At 51.2% G+C, this 23,472-nt stretch overlaps 1 protein-coding gene across 5 annotated transcripts in view; it reads right to left on the reverse strand.

The window, feature by feature from the left end:
- The window catches only part of NSD2 (nuclear receptor binding SET domain protein 2), a 72,679-nt gene extending 50,050 nt beyond the window's left edge, over positions 1 to 22,629 (reverse strand). For 2 of the 5 annotated variants that reach the window (XM_060188346.1, XM_060188348.1), the window contains exons 1-2: positions 22,312 to 22,629; positions 5,756 to 6,381 (exon numbers count right to left, since the gene is read on the reverse strand). In XM_060188346.1, coding sequence (XP_060044329.1) covers positions 5,756 to 6,352 — 597 coding nt within the window. In that variant the 5' untranslated portion in view covers positions 6,353 to 6,381; positions 22,312 to 22,629. Of the gene's footprint in view, positions 1 to 5,755; positions 6,382 to 15,739; positions 16,150 to 22,311 lie in introns of those variants that run through there. The other 3 variants (XR_009549056.1, XM_060188347.1, XM_060188350.1) reach the window with 3 other exon arrangements.
- Positions 22,630 to 23,472: the final 843 nt, after the last annotated feature.

Below are 23,472 nucleotides of genomic sequence, written 5' to 3' on the forward strand. Positions count from 1 at the left end.
ATGGTGAAGCAGTGCTGCAGGTATCTCTGTCACTCACTATTTCCCCCTTCCCTCTCAATTTCTGGCTGTCTCTATCCAATAAATAAATAAAGATAATTTAATTTTTTTTTAAAGAATTTACTTATTTTGGACAAGACAGAATTTAACATGGGAGTATCCACCCGAGATTAAATTTAGAGCTTCCCACCTGCAGGGGAGTCGCTTCACAGGCGGTGAAGCAGGTCTGCAGGTGTCTATCTTTCTCCCCTTCTGTCTTCCCCTCCTCTCTCCATTTCTCTCTCTGTCCTATCCAACAACGAATTGCGTCAACAAGGGCAATAATAATAACCACAACGAAGCTACAACAAGGGCAACAAAAGGGGGGAAAAAAATAAATTTAGAGCTTCCGGCACACCAGTCCAATGTTCTGCCAGCTGAGCTGTCTCCTTGGTCACCTTTATTTATCTTAAAGTTCAGATATGTATCAGACTGTAGAAATAGCTCACCAGCTAGGACGCATGCCCTGCCTGTGGTGGTCTGGCTCAAGTCCGAGCACCACATGAGGAGCATTGTGGCACTGGGGGAGTGCCAGTGCTGTGGTGACTCTCTCCATTTGAAGGGAAAAGCCTGTCAGAAGTAGTGAAGCTGCACGTGACAAGACTCTGGCTCTGGAAAAGCAAGCCAACCCTATCACCCCAGTCAGCATGACAGGCAGAGCATGCTGTTCTCCACACCAAGGATGTCTCCTCACCAACAGTCTTTAGTGACTTTATTTACCTGACCAGAAATATTCATGGGAACCTGCTTCAACTCTGACCCCTGCAGCCCATGGGCCCATGGGCCCGTGGGCTGCATCTGAAGTGTCAGTCCCAGGAAGCACTGAACAGTGTGCTCACAACATCAGGAGGGCCCGCTGGGAGTCTGAGCTCCACACACTGTGACATGAGCCCTAGAACCCTGAACCCAGATTTCTCCACAGAAAAGTCAGTCAGGAGGCTGACAGTGTGAAGGAACCCCTCCTGTGTTCCCCTTTCCTACAGGGAAGCGAGTCAGCAGGCGCTAAGCTGCGTGTCCACTCCCAAGCTCACACAAACTCAGACAAGCTGCTGAATTTCTTTGGGCCTCATTTTCCTCCTCTTTAAAGCAAGGAAACAGTCTCAAGATCTTGCTGGTTGCTACAAAGGTGAGGTGGGTGGTAGTGAGTGATGGCTGGTTCAGAACTATCATGTTATTTTTTGTTAGTATATGTTTTGTAGTATATAGATACTAACAAACTATCATGTTATTTTTTGTTAGTATATGTTTTGTTAGTATATAGATACTAACAAAAAACTTAGCTCAGAGAACAGGAGGTGGCCCAGCCGGTTGAGCACAGATGCTATTGTAATCCATAAAGACCCAGGTTCAAGCCCCTGGTCCCCAACTCCAAGGGGAAGCTTCATAAGTGGTGAAGCAGAGCTACGTTTCTCTCGTCTTTTTTTTTTTTTAATATTTATTTATTCCCTTTTGTTGCCCTTGTTTTGTTGTAGTTATTATGATTGTTATTATTGATGTCGTTATTTGATAGGACAGAGAGAAGTTGAGAGAGGAGGGGAAGAAGACAGAGAGGGAGAGACAAAGATAAGACACCTGCAGACCTGCTTCACCGCCTGTGAAGCGACTCCCTTGCAGGTGGGGAGCTGGCGGCTAGAACTGGGATCATTACACTGGTCCTTGCACTTTGCGCCACATGCGCTTAATCCGCTGCACTACTGCCCAAATCCCAGGTGTCTCTCTTCTTATCTCCCTCTGTCCTCTTTCAATTTCTCTGACTCTATCCAATAAGAAAAGAAAAGAAAAGATTAAAACAGGGACCACACAAGGGTCCCAGTTCAAGCCCCCAGCTCCCCACCTGCAGGGGGATGGCTTCACAAGCGGTGAAGCAGGTCTGCACATATCTATCTTTCTCTCCCCCTCTGTCTTCCCCTCCTCTCTTTATTTCTCTCTGTCCTATCCAACAACAGCAGTGACAACAATAACAGCAATAACTGGGGGGGGGGGGGGGAGAATGGCCACCAGCAGTGGATTTGTAGTGCAGGCACCAAGCCCCAGCGATAACCCTGGAGGCAAATAAATATATAACAACCCAGTCAACAGTATTTATACCCCTTTCCCATATTAGGGAGCTACTCTCTTCCCTGATCCAGCTTTCTGGCCCTTTTTCCAGCCATGACATCATCTCCCCAGACAATAACTTGGGTCCACCTGCATATCAGCGGTCAGGCTCAGGAGAAAAACTAGTATAGTCATGGGCCCTTTGGAATGTAACTAAAATAGGCCTACTAGCTCTCTACAAAACAGAGATCCCAAATCTTCATCTGCAGTATTCCAGCTTTTGGGTTCATGATTAGTCAACAATACGTTAACTTTTTTTTTCCAGCCACCAGCTTCCAGATGCTACCATGATGCCAACCAGGCATCAACCCCACCAAAAGTGCCCTGGAACCACACTTCCCCAGAGCCCCTCCCCACTAGGGAAAGATAGAGGCAGACTAGGAGTATGGATAGAGCCACCAACACCCATGTTCAGTGGGGAAGCAATTACAGAAGCCAGACCTTCCACCTTCTGCACCCCATGAGGACCCTAGGTCCATACTCCCAGAGGGTTAAAGAACAGGAAAGCTGGGAGTCAGGCAGTAAAGCAGTGGGTTAAACGCACGTGGCACAAAGCGCAAGGACCATCATAAAGATCCCGGTTCGAGCCCCCGGCTCCCCCTCTGTAGGGGAGTCACTTCACAGGCAGTGAAGCAGGTCTGAGGTGTCTGTCTTTCTCTCCCCATCTTCCCCTCCTCTCCCTATTTCTCTCTGTCCTATCCAACAATGACATCAATAACAACAATAACTATAACAATAAAAAAAAAAAGCAAGAATGGGAGTCAGGCGGTAGGGCAGTGTGGAGTTGTAGCCCTGTCATCCTGTGGTTTTGTCAGTTTCCTTTTTATAAATAAATATACATTTTTTTAAAAATTAGCTCTCAGGTTACTCCATAGCACACTAGTTTTGTGTTTATCGTGAGGACATTATAAAGGGTAGTGAGTCAAAATCCAGGTGATTTGTTTGAGTTTCAACATAATCAGGAGGCTACGTTAGGAACAGCGTACACTGGTTCCCTCCCCCATGAAGAGTGAGGCAGGCTGGGGAGAGAACACCCCTGCAGTGCAGCAGAGTCTAGTGCCTGAGAATCTGAGGTGCTAATTCAAGCCTTGGCACCACCATAAGGCACCACCATAAGCCAAAGCTGGGCAGTGCTCCTGTTAGAAACTAGTAACTGACACAAACAAGCGTGGGGGTGGGGGGTGAGGCTGGAAGAGAGGTCACCCGGCAGAATACACGTCCTGCCAGGTGGCCCTGGGTTCAAACCCCAGCATCATATGGGAGCACCATAGGTGGCACAAGGGTGCTTTGGTGTCTCTCCTCTTTTCCTACTTTTTACTCACTCTAAAAAAATTAGGACAAAAAATACAGGCTAGGAGGTGTCACACCTACATGGGGCCTAAGATTGTTCTTGGTGACTCATTCTGAAAAAAACGTATGCAGCATCCTAGTTCAAGTCTGACCCTCACTGTACTGGTGTCTGTCCCTCTTCTGTCTCTCCAGCTGAGAAAAACCAACCCAGGGAGCGGGGCCCAGGTAATAGCAAAGTGAGCCGTCACTGCCTTAGCAAGATCCAAATGGCTCCTGACAATCAGAAAGCACTCAGACATCTTCAGTATTTTAACACTCAAGGAAAGCCTGGTGATCTCCCCTCTGTTCTGTGGAAATAAATTACAATCTTTTTAATACTTTCATAATTTTTATTTTATTGTATACAGGCAGAAACTAAGAAGGGGTAGACAGCATAATGGTTATGCAAAGAGACTCTTAAGCCTGAGGCTTTGAAGTCTCATGTTCAATCCCCTGCACCACCATAAACCAGAGCTGCTCAGTACTCTGTTAAAGACAAAAAAATTGGGAGCCGGGCGGTAGCGCAGCAGGTTAGCGCAGGTGGCGCAAAGCGCAAGGACCGGCATAAGGATCCAGGTTTGAGCCCCCGGCTCCCCACCTGCAGGGGAGTCCCTTCACAGGCGGTGAAGCAGGTCTGCAGGTGTCTGTCTTCTCTCCCCCTCTCTGTCTTCCCCTCCTCTCTCCATTTCTCTCTGCCCTATCCAACAACAACGACAACAATAACTACAATAAACAACAAAAGGAAAGAAAAAAAAATTTTTAAAGACAAAAAAATACAAATAAACAAAAAAAGAAAGAAAGCTGAGATGGGGAAGGGTAGATAAAGAGGGAGAGAGGCAGGGCTGGGGAGACAGCATAATGGTTATGCAAGGAGACTCTCATGCCTGAGGGCCCAAGGTCTCAGGTTCAATCCCTAGCACCACCATAAGCCAGAGCTGAGCAGTGCTCTGGTCTCTCTCCCTCTCTCTGTATCTCTCATTAAAATAAATAAATGAAAAAAAAAAGAGGGAAAGAAACAGAGACCCTGCAGCGCTGCTTCACCACTGGTGAAGCACCCCCCTGCAGGTGGGGAGTGGGGGCCTGAACCGGAGCCCATGCATACGTGTGCTCAGCCAGATGCCACACCACCCGGCCCCATAAGTAAGACTTTCTTGAACTATAATTTTCACCTAGGCATACCAGCCCTGTCAGGGCTGACGCCAACCCAAACTGATTCCAGGACCTCTCCACACACTTCTGATCGCCTGGAGCTTCTACTGCTGAGCACCAGTGCACCCTCACTCCTCCTGCCAAGGCCAAGTTTCCTAAGCACGTTTACCCAGCTCACCACTATCCTTTTCAAACACCATGACAGAAACCACCATGTTGTTTCGTCATAGGTGGTATAGGGCTCTCCAGCTGGCCACTGACGTGTGACCACTCCTTCCCATGAGCTCATGTGCTGGACTCTGATGAGAACCAAGAATGTGAAAGTTGAGGCAGGACTGTCTACAGGACTTCCCTGTGGAGGAGACGAACAGGTGCACTTGTGCACACACCCTGCCTCCCACTCAGGGAGGTAACACAGATCTCCAGCACCACACCAGTCAGAACTAGGATAAAGATGTATTGTTTCGTTTCCCAGAGCCCTGAGCAGCTCTGGCTTATGGTGGTGTGAGGAACTGAATCTGGGACTCTGGAGCCTCAGGCATGAGTCTCTTTGCATGACTGTTGTTTTTTCTTTTTTTTTTTTTTTTTTTTGCCTCCAGCGTTATCGCTGGGGCTCACTATGAATCTTCTGGTGACCATTTTGTTTTTCTTCTTCCATTGTACTGGATAGGATAGAAATTGGGAGAGGAAGGAGAGGGAGAGATACCTGCAGACCTAATTCACCATTGTGAAGCTTCCCCTGCAGGTGGGGAGCTGGGGGCTTACACCGGAATCCTTGTGCAGGTCCTTGCACTTCATACTATACCCGGTGCACAACTGCACAGCCCCCAGATAAAGGTCTTTAGCAATGAAGTTGGTGAAAACATTAGAGCCTGAAGACCAAGAGTCACATCTGGGTTCAACAAGTGATTTTACCTCTTTTTAGTTGTTTTCACTTTGAGCACTTAACCTATCTAGACCTAGCACCTAGTTCAGGCAGCTGTAGGTCTAAGGAAGCAGGACCAGGCTCTCCCAGAGTCGCTGGCCTCACACACACAGGCAAGGTGCAGAGTGCTTCAGCTACCTGCCCCAACTTGCACCCCAGCCTAGACCCCAGCTCAAGAGTGGCCGCTGCACCATCCCCTACCCAACTGCTCACAAGTACCTTTGGATCTGCGGTATCAGAGACCTTAGACACCAGAGCAGCTTCCACAAGGCCCTGCTCCAGGAAGGAGTCATACTTTATGCTTCTCTTCCGGTTCCTCCTTGCTTTACTCTTTGGCTTTTGTCCACCGTCTTCTGACAGGGTCACAGCAGCAGCACCATCTCCGCAAATGGAAGATTCAAAAAGAGGTTTCCCGTTCATGTACGTCTTGGTGATTTTCAGCTTAATTTCTGGAGAGCCATTTTTGATAGGGGTAGTGTCGGGTGGTGTCCCGATCCCTTTCATCTCCTGGGACTCAAAGTGAAGCGTAGCATCATGAGCACCAGGCTCGCCATTAAACACACGTGACGTCAGGTCTTTCAGTTTCTCGGTCGGAAGAAAGGGCATTGCGTCGTGGCCATTAAATTTCGGCATGACCCCCTCCTGCAGGCTGGTAGAGAGCTGAGCTTTACTAAGGAAAACAGAACATTCGCGATTCACTTCACAACTCTGAGTCTTTCCATTACTGTTGCCAAGAATTTCTGGTGTCTGCTTCATCTTTATACACTTTACAACTTTCTGAACTGAAAGAGGATTCTTTTTGATGCTAAATTCCATTCAGCCCAGATGCTTCTATTCTTAAAAAACTACAAATAAAAAGAGAAAGAGAGATTAGCACCGAAAAAGATGTTCAACTTCATTAATCATCAGGGCAACAAGGGGATCAAAGACACAATGGGATCTCCCCCACTTCCCCACTCTGGTTAGAATGCCTACTTAGCCACAAAGGCAGGAAGTCACTGTGCTGGCGGGTTCCAAGACATCAAGAGTAGAGCTACCATATAATCCAGAACTTCTACTTCAGGATATTCAAAGAAAAAACAAGTACTGTGGTCCGGGAGGTGGTGCAGTGGATAAAGCAACTAGTCCTCACACATGAGGTCTCGAGTTCAATCCCTGGCAGCACATGTACCAGAGTGATGTCTGGTTCTTTCTATCTCCTCCTATCTTTCTCATTAATAAATTTAAAAAAGAAGAAGCACAAGCTCAGCAAGACACACAGCCGCAGTCATTCGTGCATCACTTATAAGCGCAAAAACACAAAGCAGTTTAAATGTCCACCAGCGACTGCGACACGTACAGAACGTATACGAACAGTCCTGGACAGGCATTCTACACACAATGGAACACGACTTCACTATATAAATAATCCAGCCCTGACATTTTAGCAGATGAAAGTTGAAGACACTTTGCTAAATAAAAATAAGTCAAGACAAAGACAAATACTATGCTCTTACACATATGTTAAAAAAAAAAAAAACTAGGAGGAGGGACAGATAGCATGATGGTTATGCAAAGAGACTCATGCCTGAGACTCCAAAATCATAGGTTCGATCCCTGGTATAGTGCTCTGGTAAAAAAATAAGTAAATGGGAGTCGGGCAGTAGTACAGTGGGTTAAACACAGGTGGCGCAAAGCGCAAGGACCGGCATAAGGATCCCGGTTCAAGGCCCCAGCTCCCCACCTGCAGGGGAGTCGCTTCACAGGTGGTGAAGCAGGTCTGCAGGTGTCTGTCTTTCTCTCCCCAGTCTTCCCCTCCTCTCTCCATTTCTCTGTCCTATCCAACGACAACAATAATAAAACAACAAGGGCAACAAAAGGGGAGAAAATGATCTCCAGGAGCAGTGGACTTGTGGTGCAGGCACCAAGCCCCAGCAATAACTCTGTAGGCAAAAAAAAAAAAAAAAAAACACTACAACAATAAAAAACAAGGGCAACAAAAGGGAAAATAAACATTAAAAAGTAAATAAACAAAAGGCAGTGTCTGTCTCTCTACCTCTCTATCTCCCCCTCCCCTCTCCACTTCTGTCTCCATCCAGTAACTAAAATAAAGTTTAAAAAAGGAAAAAATATTGGAAATATGGGCCCAGGCAGTGGCACAAGCAGTAAAATACACATTATCATGTACTAGGACTCCAGTTCAATCTCCCACCCACCCTGCGAGGGAAGCTTCACAAAACAAGAAGCATCGCTGTAGGAGTATGTGCTGTGTGGCTCCCTCTTCCCTCTCAATTCTGTCTCTATTCAAAACAAACAGTAAAATAAAACAATGCTGGAGACAAAAGAGCTGTACAATTCAAAGCATGAACACCCTCAAATGACAGCTTACACAGGAACAAGTGGACCACGTCACAGCAATTGAAATGTACGTGGACGGTGATCTGGGAGGTGGCGCAGTAAATAAAGCATTGGACTCTCAAGCATGAGGTCCTAAATTCAATTCCCCACAGCACATATACCACAATGATGGCTGGTTCTCTCTCTCTTATCTTTCTTATTAATAAAATCGTTTAAAAAAATAAAGAATGGGGAGTCGGGCGGTAGCACAGTGGGTTAAGCACACGTGTCACAAAGCACAAAGACTGGGGAAAGGATACCGGTTCGAGCCCCCGGCTCCCCACCTGCAGGTGAAGCAGGTCTGCAGATGTCTTTCTCTCCCCCTTCTGTCTTCCCCTCCTCTCTTCATTTCTCTCTGTCCTATCTAACAACAACAATAACAACTACAACAACAATGAAAAACAAGAAGGGCAACAAAAAGGAAACAAAATTTAAATTAAATAAAGATGTACATAGACGCATCTGTACTCTCTGGGCCAGCTACTCAACGACAGGGAGCAAGGTGGAAGGTCCAGAATGCAGAAAGAAAGCAGTCTTGATGCTGAACTCTCACTTCGGGGAACTTTCTATGCCACCAGGGTTACTGCTGGAGCTTGGCGCCTACTTTTTTCTTTTTCACCAGAGCACTGCTCAGTTCTGGCTTGTGGTGTTGCTAGGAATAGAACGCATGAACTCAAGATCCTCAAGCATGAAGAAAATCTGTTGCTCTCCAGCCCAGGGGTTTATATTTCTATAAAAGCTGTTATAATTTGCTTGCAATTTCATCAAGCAATATATCTTTACTTGCCCACATTGAGATGTGCAAGTCTAAGTCAGTTCCTTAGTTATGTATTATTTATCCCATAAACATTTAATTTGTATTATTTATCCTAGTATGCAGAAAATGATGGGGAGCCGAGTAGTGGTACAGCTGGCTGAGTGCACGTTACAGTGCTCAAGGATCTGGGCACCAGCCCCAGGCCCCCACCTGCTTTGCCAGTGATGCAGCAGAGCAGCATGTATCTGTCTGTCTCTATCTCCCTGTTCCCTATTCCTGTCTCTATACGTTAAATAAATAAAATTTGGGTGGCGATAGATGTTATAATGGTTATGCAAAGAGACTCCCATGCCTAAGGTTCCAAGGTCCCAGGTTCAATCCCCTGCACCACCATAAGCCAGAGCTGAACAGTACTCTGGTTAAAAAAAGGGGTGGGGTGTTGGGCGGTAGCACAGCAGGTTAAGAACACATGGCACGAAGCGCAAGGACTGGAGTAAGGATCCCAGTTTGAGCCCCTGGCTCCCCACCTGCAGGGGAGTCGCTTCACAGGCGGTGAAGCAGGTCTGCAGGTGTCTGTCTTTCTCTCCCCCTCTCTGTCTTCCCCTCCTCTCTCCATTTCTCTCTGTCCTATCCAACAATAATAACAACAAGGGCAACAAAATGGGAAAAATGGCTTCCAGGAGCAGTGGATTCGAAGTGCAGGCACCAAGCCCCAGCAATAACTCTGGAGGCACATAAAGAGAGAAAGAGAGAGAGAGAGAGAGAGAGAGAGAGAGAGAGAAAGAAAGGAAATGATGGGAAGCACAACCAGCTCAGTCCACACTTCAACATGTACAAGGACCCAAGCTCCATCTGCAGGGGGAGAGCCTTCACAAGCAGTAAAACAGCAGAGCTGCAAGTGAAAGGAGAAAAATAAAAGTACGAAAAGAAAACAGCTGCCAGGAGCAATGGAGTCCTAGTACAGGCACCGAGCCCCAGCAATAACCTTGGTGGCAAGAAAGAATAGGGGAGAGAGACAGAAAGGAAGGGAGAAAACAGTATAGTAGTTATGCAAAGACTTTCATGACTGAGGTTCTGAACTCACAGGTTCAGTCCCTGGTATCATAATAAGCCAGAACTGAGCTGTGTTCTAGTGAAAATAAAAAAGAATGAGGTGGAAGAGGGAAGGAGAAAAAAACGGGCTAGGGCTCTCTCCAAAGGAATCACAGAATGCCCTTTGATTTGTCCTGTTACTATTTCTCTGGAATGAGAAGACCCAGCTCAGTGACCTTCACTAAACCTTGGCTGGGCTCAAGCCAAAAGGCAGTGGCTCCACTGTCTCTGCCCTGCACTGGTGGTAACTGGTCAGTTCCCAGAGATTCCGAAAGGCACCGGCTCTGAGAAAAGCACGCCAGTGTAGTCTCCAAAGGCAAGTGCTGGACAAACAACTATTATTTTTTATAATAACCTGTACTTATTTATTGGATAGACACAGAGAGAAACTGAGAGGGGAGAGGGTGAGAGAGAGGGAAAGAGACAAAGAGACACCTGCAGCCCTGCTTCAACTCATGAAGCTTTCCCCCTTCAGGTGGGGACCAGGGACTTGAACCCAGGTCCTTGCACACTGTAATGTGAGCACCAGGTGTGCCACCACCTGGCCCCTATATCTTTTTTATCTTCATGACAAAGACCAGAGCCCTCCTCAGCTCTGGCATATGATGGTGTTGGGGACAAAGGCTGGGGCAGTGGAGCCTCATGTAGGCAAGTCTTATGCAGAACCATCATGCTGTCTAGCAGCTGTGTCTTAAATACTTCAAGAAATTCAGAACTCTAAAGTGATACTGAAGTTTGAAAAAATTTCAGAACTCAACAAAAAAGAACCCAGCAAACTAAGATGAAGCCTGAGCCCAACTCATCTCCTGGAAACTAGCACACAACTTCATTTTTTTTTTTTTTTAACTGGGGCCAAGCAACAGCTCAGCCAGTACAGCAAGTGCCTTACCAGGCACAAGCCCTGGGTTCAAGCCTGGGCACCATATGGACACAGCACAGGGAGCTCCATGGCTGGTGCAGCAGTACCTCGGCACCTTTCCTCCCTCCCTCAAATAAAAGTGGGAGAGCTGGTTCAGGAGGCCACTCAATGACACTGTGCATGCAGGAAGCCCCAAGTTCACTCCCCAAAACCAGAAATTAACAGAGAGAAGGAGAAAGGGAGGGCTTAGGAACTAACCCACCTGGCAGACTGCACGCCGTATCAAAGGCAGGGACCCGAGCCCCAGCATTACTCAGAAGCTCTCTTTCAAACTCCCCTCCACACACACATTTCAAGAAAAAAGAAAGGGGGCAGAGTGGCTGAGTGCACAGGTCACCAAGCACAACGACCGGGTTCAAGCCCCTGGTCCCCTAACTGCAGCGGTAAAGCTTCATGAGCAGTGAATCAGGACTACAGGTGTCATTCTGCCTGTCTCCCTCCCCCCCCTTCCTTTTCAATTTTTCTCTGTCCTTATCAAATGTTGTGTTTTAATAATTTCTTTTTTAGGGGGCCGGGTGGTGGCACACATGGTTATGTGCTTGTACTGCTATGCACAAGTGCCCAGGTTTGAGCCCCTAGACCCCACCTGCAGGGGAAAAGCTTCCTAAGTGGTGAAGCAGGGCTGCAGGTGTCTCTCTGTCTCTCTCTTCCCCTATCTCCCCTCCCTTCTCAAGTTCTCTTTGTTCTGTCAAATAAAGTTTAAAAATAAAAATAATTTTCTTCTTTATTATCTTTATCAGATAGAGACAGCCAGAAACTGAGAGTAGGAGGGAGATAGAGAGGGAGAAAGATACTTGCAACCCTGCTTCACCACCCGCAAAGCTTACCCCCTGCAGGTGGGGAATGGGGGGCTCAAACCTGTGCACTGTAACATGTGCGCTCAACCAGGTACACCACCACCTAGTCCTTCAAATGTTAAGTAAATAAACATTTGGGGCCGGGTGGTGGCGCACCTGGTTGAGTGCACACCTAGGTTCGAGCCCCCAGTCCCCACCTGCTGGGGGAAAGCTTCACAAATGGTGAAGCAGTGCTGCAGGTGTCTCTCTGTCCCTCCCTTCCCTCTCGATTTCTGTCTATCCAATCAATAAAGATAATAAATTTTTTTAAATAAATAAATATTTAAAAAAGAGAGACTGCCAGCAGCAGTGGAATGAAGCCATGCAACCCAGCACTGAGGCTCCAGCAAGTCTAAATAAATACTGAATAAGTAAAGTGTTACTTGAGAATTAGGGCATCACTCTGACAAGAGGTGGCAGGCATCAAACTCAGGAACTTCCCTTATGCATAAAGCCCTACACTTCACCGCTGTTGCATGGTGTACTTTTTACTATTTACATGCGAGAAGGAAGAGGCAGAATTTCACTCTGGCATATGTGATGCTGGAGATCGAACTTGGCACCTCATGCTGGAGGGTTCAGCACTTTATCCACTGCACCACCTCTCCCAGGGAACTGGTTTTATTTTGTTTGTTCTTTTTTTTTTTAATTTATTTACTGGATAGTGAGAGAGAAATTGAGAGCGGAGGGGAAGACAGAAAGACACCTGCAGCCCTGCTTCACCACTCGTGAAGCTTTCCTTCTGCAGGTGGGGGCCGGGGGCTTGAACCCTGGTCCTTGCGCATTGTTTTTTTTTTTTTTAATTTTTTAAAGATTTTAATTTTTACTTATGAGAAAGATAGGAGGAGAGAGAGAAAGAACCAGACATCACTCTGGCACATGTGCTGCCGGGGATCGAACTCGGGACCTCATGCTTGAGAGGCCAGTTTTATCACTGTGCCACCTCCCGGACCATGGTCCTTGCGCATTGTAACGTGTACACTTACCCAGGTGTGCCACCGCCTGGCCCACTCTGTTTTGTTTTTTATTGCTACCAGGATTGTTGTTAGGGCTCAGTGCAGGCACTATGAATCCACTGCTCCCAGCGGACACTTTTTTTTTTCTATTCTTTTTAAAATTTTTTTTCCCTTTTGTTGCCCTTATTGCTTTTTTTCTATTTTATTGAATAGGACAGAGAGAAACTGAGAGGAAAGGGAGAGAGGGAGAGAGAGACAGAAACACCTGCAGCCCTGCTTCACTGCTCAGGAAGCTTCCTCCTGCAGGTGGAAAACGGGCTCAACCCAGGTCCTTGCACATGGGAACAGAACTAGGCCCCCTGGGTTTTTAATTTCTATTTATTGATACAAAAGGGAAAACAACACAGTTTTCTCAGTAGCCTTATGTAAACTTTCATCTGGGGCAGAAATTCGCTTTTTCCTCCCACCTGAGGAAATCTAAGTCGCCCGAAACACACACACTCCCATGGCTCATGCCTCCAGCACTGACAGGGCAGGGATGAATCCCAACAGAGAAGGGACCTCACCTAGGCAGCGCTCAGCAGACTTCAGGTCTGTCACACAGACCCAAGCTCATCATCAATGTCACACTGCCACCTCCGCTGCATCACTCGTGTGCCAGGCCATGAGCAAGACGCTCGGGCTGATACTTCAGGCCAACATGAAGGGACAGACTGAAGGTGATGGGCCCTGCCTTTCTGGCAGCGCTGAAACAGGTCCTTCCTCTCTCAGTATCTAGGAGCCTGGGAGACTGTTCAGCTAATGGCCTGCTATGGTATTGCATCGCCATGCGACAGCACTACATGGAAGTCAACACACAGAGGCATGTTCCTGTCCCCCCACCGCTGTGTGTGTGTGTGTGTGTGTGTGTGTGTGTGTGTGTGTGTGTGTGTGTGTGTGTACACATCTGAAATTTAAAAGCCAGGGTGGGGGTGGAGGGTAGATAGCATAATGGTTATGCAAACAGACTCTCTCTCATACCTGAGGTTCCAAAGTCCCAGGTTCAATCCTCTATACCACCATAAGCCAGAGCTGAGCAGTGCTCTGAGGGGGGGAAAAAAAAAACAGGGTGCGAGTAGGTACCATAATGGCTCTGCAAAGAGACTCTCCTGCCTGAGTCTCAAAGTCCCAGGTTCAATCCCCAGCACCACCATCAGCCAGAGCTGAGCAGGGCTCTGGGAAAAAAACTAATAAATGAAAAGTTGGCTCTGGAACAATGAAGTCGTATACATGCAAGGCTCTAGCACCACAAAAGGACTGTTTTGGTGGAGAAAACAACCAGCCAGAGGGTCAGAAAAGCAGAGATAGTACATTTCCAAGTAGCCGCTTTCCCTGAAAAAAACGGTGTCTGTAAGGACTCAGTAACAGTGTTTGGATCCCTTAACAGTTTACTGGTCTCTTAACCCTGAAAGAAGTAAATGCAAGTGCTAGCCAAAAAAAAGAAAAATATTTTGGCTGAACAGTTAACAGCATGTCTTCCCATCTGCTTTTGTTGGACAAAAACTTAGGGGACACGAAGGCTTGGTGGTGGTGTGCCAGGTTAAGCACACACATTCTACATGCATGGACCTGGGCTCAAGGCCCTGTTCTCCACCTGCAGGGGGACTCTTCACAAACGGTGAAGGAGCTCTGCAGGCATCTCTCTCTGTTTCTCTCCCTACCTTTCCCCTCCCCTCTCAATTTCTCTCTATCCTATCAAAATAGAGGGGGGGATGGCCACTGGGAGCAGTGGGTCCAAGCAATAATCCTGGTGGAGAGGAAAACAAACAAGTCTAGGGGCCAGATGAGGGAAATGTCTGTGTCAGAGCATAGGACTTGCATGTCTGAAGTACCAGAGATTCCATCCCTAGTGCTTCCATCCACCAGAGCTGAAAGTCATCTGTCATCCCACCTCTCTCCCTCTCATAAATATGACATTTTTAATTGCCACCAGGGTTGTTGCAGGGGCTCAGTGTCTGCACATCAACTCCACTTCTGCTGTCCATCTTTTTTTCTTTTCTTTGACAGGATAGAGGAATTGAGAGGGGGAGAAGAAAAGAGAGATACCTGCAGCACTGTTTCACTACTCATGAAGCTTTGCCCTTGGGGATCAGGGCTTGAACTTAGGTCCTCCAGCCTGGTAATGAAAGTGCTCAACTAGGTGTACCACCACCCAGACCCATAAATATTTTTAAAATTTTGTCTTAAAAGCTCAGAAGTCATGGGAGAGTGGTCCGAGAGGTGGAGCAGTGGCTAAGGCACTGGACCTCAAGCATGATGTCCCAAGTTCGATCCCCGATAGCACATGTACTGGAGTGATGGCTGGTTCTTTCTCTCCCATCTTTCTCATAAATTAATTAATTAATTAATTAAATTCTTTAAAAAAAGAAAGCAGTCATGGGAGTCGGGCAGTAGCACAGCAGGTTAAGAGCACATGGTGCAAAGCGCAAGGGCCGGCATGAGGATCCCAGTTCAAGCCCCTGGCTCCCCACCTGCAAGGGAATTGCTTCACAGGCAGTGAGGCAGGTCTGCAGGTGTCTATCTTTTTCTCCCGTCTCCCCTCCTCTCTCCATTTCTCTGTCCTATCCTACAACTACGACATCAACAACAATAACTACAACAACAATATAACAAGGGCAACAAAAAGGAATATTTAAAAAAAAAACAAAAGCTCAGAAGTCATTGCAGATAGCTCTCAAATATCCGGCACAAGTCATTGTTCACATTACTCCAGAATCCTTCCTAGTTAAGCCTGTTATACTTCCGCAACCTCCATGCCAGCTCTACCACCACCTTCCCCCCACCCCCACCCCCGCACTGACCCCCCCAGGGCATTACAGTCCTGTGAAAGGTGTTCTGAGAGGAAGGAAGCATAGTGGATAAAGTGTTGGACTCAGAAGTGTGAGGTCTTGAATGCAATCCCCAGCATCCCTGTATGCTAGAGTGAGCTCTGCTCTGGTCCCCTCCCAACCACCTCCAATTAATAAATAAAACCCGTTTTTAAAAATCCTATGGAAGGCCCCTCTGAATAAACTGCTGAGCCCACTGAAGAGTCTAGAGTGTGGTCTGAGAGTCTGCATTTGGAACAAATTTCTGGGTGATGGAGCAGACTGTAAGACCCACTGGACCAGATGCTAAGGAGAAGCATCAAGTCCACATGCTTAGAGACAGAAAAGAGGGATGTGAAAAAGCCCAAGTCTTATAGAACTTGAGAGAAATGTCACTTCCATCACACCCAAAATAAATCACCTGATCACACCAAACTTCAAGGGGGCAGAGCTGTTCCATCTCCCAGGACACCCAAAGCAGACAGAAGCCAACTGAAAAAGCAGCAAGCAGTCACAGGATAAAACTCAAGATAATTAAATATATATATATATATTTAAAAAAAGAAAATGTTAAAAAAAAAATCTATCCACTTGGTAACTGAGTCTAGGTTCTGCCCAAAGCCCAAAAGAGGGTCTTCACTTTCAACCTCCCTACCTGCACAGGAGACAGCACAGTGGCCGTGCAAAAACTTTCAGGACTAGGGCTAAGATGCAGTCCCTGGCACTGCCATAAACCAGAGCTACAAAAGAGGAAGAAAGCAGGGAGTCCGGCGGGATAGTGCAATGGGTTAAGCACAGGTGGTCTGAAGCACAAGGACCGGCTCAAGGATTCGAGACCCAGCTCCCCACCTGCAGGGGAGTCGCTTCACAAGCATTGAAGCAAGTCTGCAGGTGTCTATCTTTCTCTCCCCCTCTGTCTTTCCCTCCTGTCTCCATTTCTCTCTGTCCTATTCAACGACAACATTAATAACAACAACAATAATGCAACAAAAGGAAATAAAGAAATATTTTTTTAAAAAATAGAGAGAAAGAAAGCAAAGGTCACCCACTACCTGGAGGAAAGTGGGCAGATTTCGTCATGACAAGGCCCAGCTCCCATAAGAAATATGATGAGGGGCCTGTAAGATAGCATAATGGTTCTGCGAAATATTTTTATATCAGAGGCTCTGAACCACCCAGGTTCAAACTCCAGCACCACCATTAGGCAGAGTTGAACAATGTTTTGTTAAAATAGTAACAAAAGGGGGGCAGGCGGTAGTGCAGTGGGTTAGGCGCATATGGTGGTGCAAAGCACAAGGACCCGCGTAGGGATTCTGGTTCGAGCCCCTCCCCCAACCTGCAGGGGTCACTTCACAGGTGATGAAGCAGGTCTGCAGGTGTCTTTCTCTCCCCCTGCCCCCTCCCCCATCCTCCCCTCCTCTCTTGATTTCTCTCTGTCCTATCCAACAATGACGACAGCAATACTGATAAACAAGGGCAACAGAAGGGAAAAAATAGCCTCCAGGAGCAGTGGATTCAGAGTGCAGGCACCAAGCCCCAACAATAACCCTGGAGGCAAAAACAAAAAATAGTAACAAAAAAAAAATTTTTTTTTTGAGGGGAAACTTCACAAATGAAGCAATGCTACAGATCCAATCCTCCCTCCCCCCACTCCATATACAAAAGTTTTTAAAAAATTTTATTTGACAGGACAGAAAAACTGAGGGGGAAAGGGGATGGAGAAGTAGAGACAGGGAGATGCCTGCAATCCTGCTCCACCATTTTGAAGCATTCCCCTGCAGGTGGGGACCAGGGGTTGAACCTGGGTCCTTGTACACGGTGACACATACATTTAACCAGGTATACCACCGCCTGACCCCAAAAGACTTAAAAAGAGAAGAAAAGACCACTAGAGAAGTGAACTTTCCATGCAGGTACGAAGCCCTACTGAGAACCCTGGTGGCAAGAAAGCAAGTGAGCAAGCAAGCTACCTAGCAAGCTAAGGCAGAGGCCGGGTGATGACACACCCTATAGAGCACACAGACTGCCATGTTGGAGGACCAGGGTTCAAACCCCCAGTCTCCACCTGCAGGGGAGAAGCTTCATGAGCAGCAGAGCAGTGTTGCAGGTATCTCTACCTCTCTCTACCCCTACTCTCTATCAATAATGAATGGGCGCCTGGCTGAGCACACACAGTACCCTATGTAAGAACCATGGTTCAAGCCCCCATTTCCCACCTGCAGGGGAGAGGCTTCACAAGAGGTGAAGCAGGTCTGCAGTTGTCTAACCCCCCTCCTCTCAATTTATCTGCCTTATCAAATAAAATAGAGTGGAAAAAAAGAAAACGGCCCAGCATAATGGTTATGCAGAGAGACTCTCATGCAGGAGTCTCTAAAATCACAGGTTCAATCCCCTACACCACCATAAGCCAGAGCTGAGCAGTGCTCTGGTAAGAAGAAGAAGGTGGGGGGGAGGGGAAAGGGGGAAGGGAGGGGGAGGGGAGGGGAGGAGGAGGAGAAGAAGAAGAAGAAGGAGAAGGAGGAGAAGAAGAAGGAGAAGGAGGAGAAGAAGGAGAAGAAGAAGAAGAAGAAGGAGGAGAAGGAGAAGGAGAAGAAGGAGAAGAAGAAGGAGGAGAAGGAGGAGGAGAAGGAGGAGGAGAAGGAGGAGGAGAAGGAGGAGAAAAAGAAGGAGAAAAAGAAGGAGAAGGAAAGAAAAGAAAATAGCCCAATAACTCTGGTGGCAAAAGAGAGAAAGACAGACAGCTAGAAGGAAAGGGATATAATATATTATATATATATTGTATATTTTATATTATATGGTATAATATATTAATATAATATATATTATTAGTAAGATAGGAAAGAGAGAGAATGAACCAGACATCACTCTGGTACATGTGCTGCTGGGGACTGAACTCAGAACCCCACGCTTGAAAGTTGAGTGCTTTATCCACTGCTCCACCTCCCTTACCAATGCTCAGGGGAAGTTTCAGCCAAGACCTAAATACAGGCACCACTCAGCTCTGGCTTGAATCCGGGACTTTGTAGTCTCAGACAAGAAGTCTTTGCATAACCATTCCCTGCCATTTTGGGCTTCGTTTTGTTTTACCTTCAAGGTTACACTGGGGATCAGTGCAAACCCACCGCTCCTGGCAGGCATTTTTCCATTTTATTAGATAGGATAAAGAGAAAATGAGAGGTGAGGGTAGATAGGGAGGGAGACAGACAGACACCTGCAGACTAGCTTCACCCACTGTGAAGTGTCCTCCCTATAGGAGGGGCCCAAACCAGGATCCTTGCATTTTGTACTATGTGCACTTACCATTCAGCCTCCGCCCCCCACCACCACCCAGTTTTTAAGAGAAAACCTGTGGCCAAGAAGGTAGCACAATGGGTAAACTGTTAGGCCCTCCAGCATGAGGTCCCGAGTTCTATCCCCCATAATGCATTTGCCAAAGTCACACTCCAATCCTCTTTCTTCATTAATAAATCTGGAGAGGTAACTTGTCTGTGACCATTTGGGTTTTTTGTTTATTGCCACCAAGATTATCACTGCTGCTTGGTGCTGGTACTACAAATCCACTTCTCCTGGTGGCCTTTTTTTTGTACTGTTTTATTTAATACACACAGAGAAAAACTGAGAAGGGATAGAAAAAGAAAAGCTTCCTCCTGCAGGTGGGGTGGGGTGGGGGCAGGGGCTCAAGAGGCCATTTGGTTTTATTGAGGTAAATCTAAAAACTAGCAGCTGGGGAGGTGTTTCAGTAGGTATAGCATATTTGCATACATAAGGCTCCATGTTTGATCCCCAGTACCAAATATAAATGAGTCACACAAGCGCTCTGGAGCGGCTGTGTATGTATGTGTAAAACTAAATTAAAAAAAAAAAAAAAACCTGGGAGTTGGGCGGTAGTGCAGCAGGTTAAGCACAGGTGGTGCAAAGCACAGGGACAGGCATAAGGATCCTGGTTCCAGCCCCCGCCTCTCCACCTGCAGGGGAGTTGCTTCACAGGCGGTGAAGCAGGTCTGCAGGTGTCTGTCTTTCTCTCCCTGTCTTCCCCTCCTCTCTCCATTTCTCTCCTATCCAACAACGACATTAATAACAACAACAATAACTACAACAATAAAGAACAAGGGCAACAAAAGGGAAAATAATTTTTTTTTTTTAAATCTAATGTGAGTTCTGTCTTGGTTTGTTTTGGGTGGTTTGGTTGGTTTGTTGCAGCATCCTTAGTAGATGGCTTATAAAGTGTGTGCTTAACCCTCTTGACAGCAATGAGTATGTCCAGCCCACAGGCCACATACGGCCTGCAAAATCATTGGGTCTGGCCTTGCCAAGGCAACCGCGGTGGGACTCAGAAGACAGTAACTGCGATGGGACTCAGAAGACAGTAACTCTAGGAGCTTTTGTCATAGCAACATCAAGTGCCAATTTTTTATTTTTCTTTTATTTATTTTTTTGTATTTTTGCCTCCAGGGTTATTGCTGGGGCTCAGTGCCTGCCTGCACCATGAATCCACTGCTCCTGGAGGCCATTTTCCCCCTTTTTGTTGCCCTTGTTGTAATTATTGTTATTGTTGATGTTGTTCGTTGTTGGATAGGACAGAGAGAAATGGGAGAGAGGAGGGGAAGACAAAGAGGGTGAGAGAAAGACACCTGCAGACCTGCTTCACCGCCTGTGAAGCGACTCCCCTGCAGATGGGGAGCTGGGGGTTTGATCAGGGATCCTTACGCCGCCGATCCTCGGCGTGCCGTGCGCTTAACCCTCTGCGCTACCGCCGGACCCCATTTTCTTTCAGTTTATATAAGAGATGGATGGGTGGGGATAGACAGCATAATGGTTATGCAGGAGACTCTCATGCCTGAGGTTCTCAACTCTCAGGTTCAATCTCCGGCCCTACCATAAGCCAGTGCTGAGCAGTGGTCTGGTAAAAAAAAAAAAAAAAAAGAGGGGATGGAAAACAGAAAGGCAGAGAAAGTGAAAGACCACGGCACCGAAGCTTCCTTCAGTGTGGCGCACAGGGCAAAGTAGCGCGCTATCCGAGTGAGCTATTCCACCGGTCGCAGGCTGTATGTCCCACAAGTGAGAAGTATCCAAGGACCCCTGGCAGAATGGGCTCCCCACACCTGCCTGGCAACGCACGCCAACACTCTTGTACTCTGCAGACTGAGCTCTGCTCGGCTGCGCGTCCCTGACTACTCAGCTTTACTCCACCGAGCTGCATCCGACGGAAAGAAAGGCCCCTCCTGGAAAGCGCGGTCTTCCCTCTAGCTACAGCAAGCTGACCCACCGCGTTTCCTTCTTTGCTTTGCCCGAGGACCGCAGAGCCCTGCTCGGCTCTGGCTGATGGCGGTGCGGGCGTTGAACCCGGAGCCTCGGAGCAGAGCGTGTCCCACACGACTTTCACTCAGCACTTCCTCTCGGCCCCACAGGGTGAAAGGCCGCGGGTGGGGAAGGAGGCGCGCAGCCCGTCCGGAAGGGTCCCACGGTGACACCCTGGGGTGCTGCCCCCACCCCTGCCCCACCCCAGGAGGAGCCCTGGCTCCAGGCCGGCGACCCGGCTGCTCCTCCCAGCTGAGGGGGATGGACTCAGCTCCAGTCTCGGTCCAGCACCGAGCCCCAGCACCCGCATCTCCCACCCCAACACCGCACATCCCAGCACCGTGCGCGCTCGCACCCTGAGCCGAGTGCCCCAGCACCCAGTACACCGGCACCCCGCGCCCCTCAGCGGAAGCGGCTCGGCGGCGTCACGTGCGCTCTGCCGGCACCGGGACCGGCCGCGCGCGGCACAAAGCGCGGCCCTGACGGCGTCGCCACCCCGCCCCCCCTCAAGTTTCCGCGGGAACGTCGGGCGTCGGGGCCCGGCCGCGCTCGCTCCCGCCGCGCTGACCAACGGCCGCCGCGGCCTCCACGCCCGGCGCGCTCACAAAGGCGCCGCGGCCCTGCGAACAAAGGGCCCGGCCCGGCCAGCCCCGCACAGGTGCAGCGGCCGCCCGGCTCAACATGGCTGCTTCGCCGGCCCGTTAGCCGGCCCTCGGGGCGCCCCGCACGCCGGCCTTCTCTTCCCCGGGTTCCGCATCCGGCCTTCACTCCCCTCGGCCCACAACCCGGCGCTCACTCCCGGCCCTCAGCCCGCCGGCCCTCGCTCAGCCGCGGCCCTCATTGTCCCCCCCACACCGCGTCCGTCAGGCTCAGCCGCGGCCCTCAGCCGCCCGGACCCTCAGAACCACCTTCTCTGCCCTCTGCCGTCAGTCCCTCAGCCGCGGCCCGGCGGCCCTCAGCCCCCCACCCCGGTCCCCTCGGCCGCGGCCCTCAGTCAGCCCCCCACCCCGGTCCCCTCGGCCGCGGCCCTCAGTCCTCCGCTCCCCACCCCGGTCCCCTCAGCCGCGGCCCTCAGTCAGCCCGGCCCTCGGCCCCCCACTCCGGTCCCCTCAGCCCGGCCCTCGGCCCCCCACCCCGGTCCCCTCAGCCGCGGCCCTCAGTCAGCCCCCCACCCCGGTCCCCTCAGCCGCGGCCCTCAGTCAGCCCCCCACCCCGGTCCCCTCGGCCGCGGCCCTCAGTCAGCCCCCCACCCCGGTCCCCTCGGCCGCGGCCCTCAGTCAGCCCCCCACCCCGGTCCCCTCGGCCGCGGCCCTCAGTCAGCCCCCCACCCCGGTCCCCTCAGCCGCGGCCCTCAGTCAGCCCCCCACCCCGGTCCCCTCAGCCGCGGCCCTCAGTCAGCCCCCCACCCCGGTCCCCTCAGCCGCGGCCCTCAGTCAGCCCCCCACCCCGGTCCCCTCAGCCGCGGCCCTCAGTCAGCCCCCCACCCCGGTCCCCTCAGCCGCGGCCCTCAGTCAGCCCCCCACCCCGGTCCCCTCAGCCGCGGCCCTCAGTCAGCCCCCCACCCCGGTCCCCTCAGCCGCGGCCCTCAGTCAGCCCCCCACCCCGGTCCCCTCAGCCGCGGCCCTCAGTCAGCCCGGCCCTCAGCCCTCGGCCCCCCACCCCCGCCGCGCAGCCCCGCCCGGCCGCCCCGGTGACCTGTTGTGCGGCGCATCCTCAGCGGCGCTCTCGGTGCGGCGGCGGCGGCGGCCGGGAGGGGCCCGGCGGCGGGAGGGGGCGGCGGCGCAGGCGGCCAGGCCGAGGCTCTCCGCGCGCTCGCCGACCCCGCCCCCGCGTCGCCTCCCGCCCGGGGCCGCCGCCGGCCGCCGCCGCCCGAAGCCGCGGGAAAGTGCGCGCCGCTGATTGGCTGCCGCGCTCGCGGGGCCGCGGCCGGGCTTTTCAAATCGGCGCCGGGCGGGCGGGCGCGGGGGCGCGCGGGCGCGGGGGCGCGCGGGGGCCGGGCGGGCGCGCGGGAGCCGGAGAGTCGCCTCAGAGCCGCGCCGGGCGCGCGCCCGCTCCCGCACTTCCAACGGAGGCGCTGCAGGCGGCCGGGAACCCGGCGCCGCGTGCTGACGTCACGGCCGAGCGGCCAATCGGAGCCCGCGGGGCCAGGAGCGCGGACGTTCCCGCCGTGCGCGCCCCCGCGCCACGCGAGCCTGGACGGCGCGAGATGCGGAGGAGCCGGGCGGGGGCGCCGGGGGAGGGTCCTGCGGGCGGGGCGGGGCGGGGCACCGGGGGAGGGTCCCGGGGGCGAGGAGGCGTCCCGGGGGAAGGGCGGGGGTCCCGGGGGCGGGGCGGGGCACCGGGGGAGGGTCCCGGGGGCGGGGGTCCCGGGGGCGGGAAGGGGTCCCGGGGGAAGGGCGGGGGTCCCGGGGGCGGGGCGGGGCACCGGGGGAGGGGTCCCGGGGGCTGGGAGGGGTCCCGGGGGCGAGGAGGGGTCCCGGGGGAAGGGCGGGAGTCCCGGGGGCGGGAAGGGGTCCTGGGGGAGGGGACCCGGGGGGGAGGGGTCCCGGGAGCGGGGCAGGGGTCCCGGTGGAGGGGTCCTGGGGGCGGGGGTCCCAGGGGGAGGGGTCCCGGGGGCGGGGATCTTGGGGAGGAGGGTCCCGGGGGCGGGGCGGGGGTCCCGGGGTCGAGGAGGGGTCCCTGGGAAGGGTCCTGGGGGAGGGGACCCGGGAGTGTGGGGTCCCGGGGGCGGGGAGGGGTCCTGGGGGCGGGGGTCCCGGGGGGAGGGGTCCCGGGGGAGGGGCGGGGGTCCCAGGGGGAGGGGTCCCGGGGGAGGGGCGGGGGTCCCGGGGGCTGGGAGGGGTCCTGGGGGAGGGG

This window comes from Erinaceus europaeus, chromosome 3 (genome assembly GCF_950295315.1).
Source record: "Erinaceus europaeus chromosome 3, mEriEur2.1, whole genome shotgun sequence".
Classification (NCBI taxonomy): Eukaryota; Metazoa; Chordata; class Mammalia; order Eulipotyphla; family Erinaceidae; genus Erinaceus; species Erinaceus europaeus.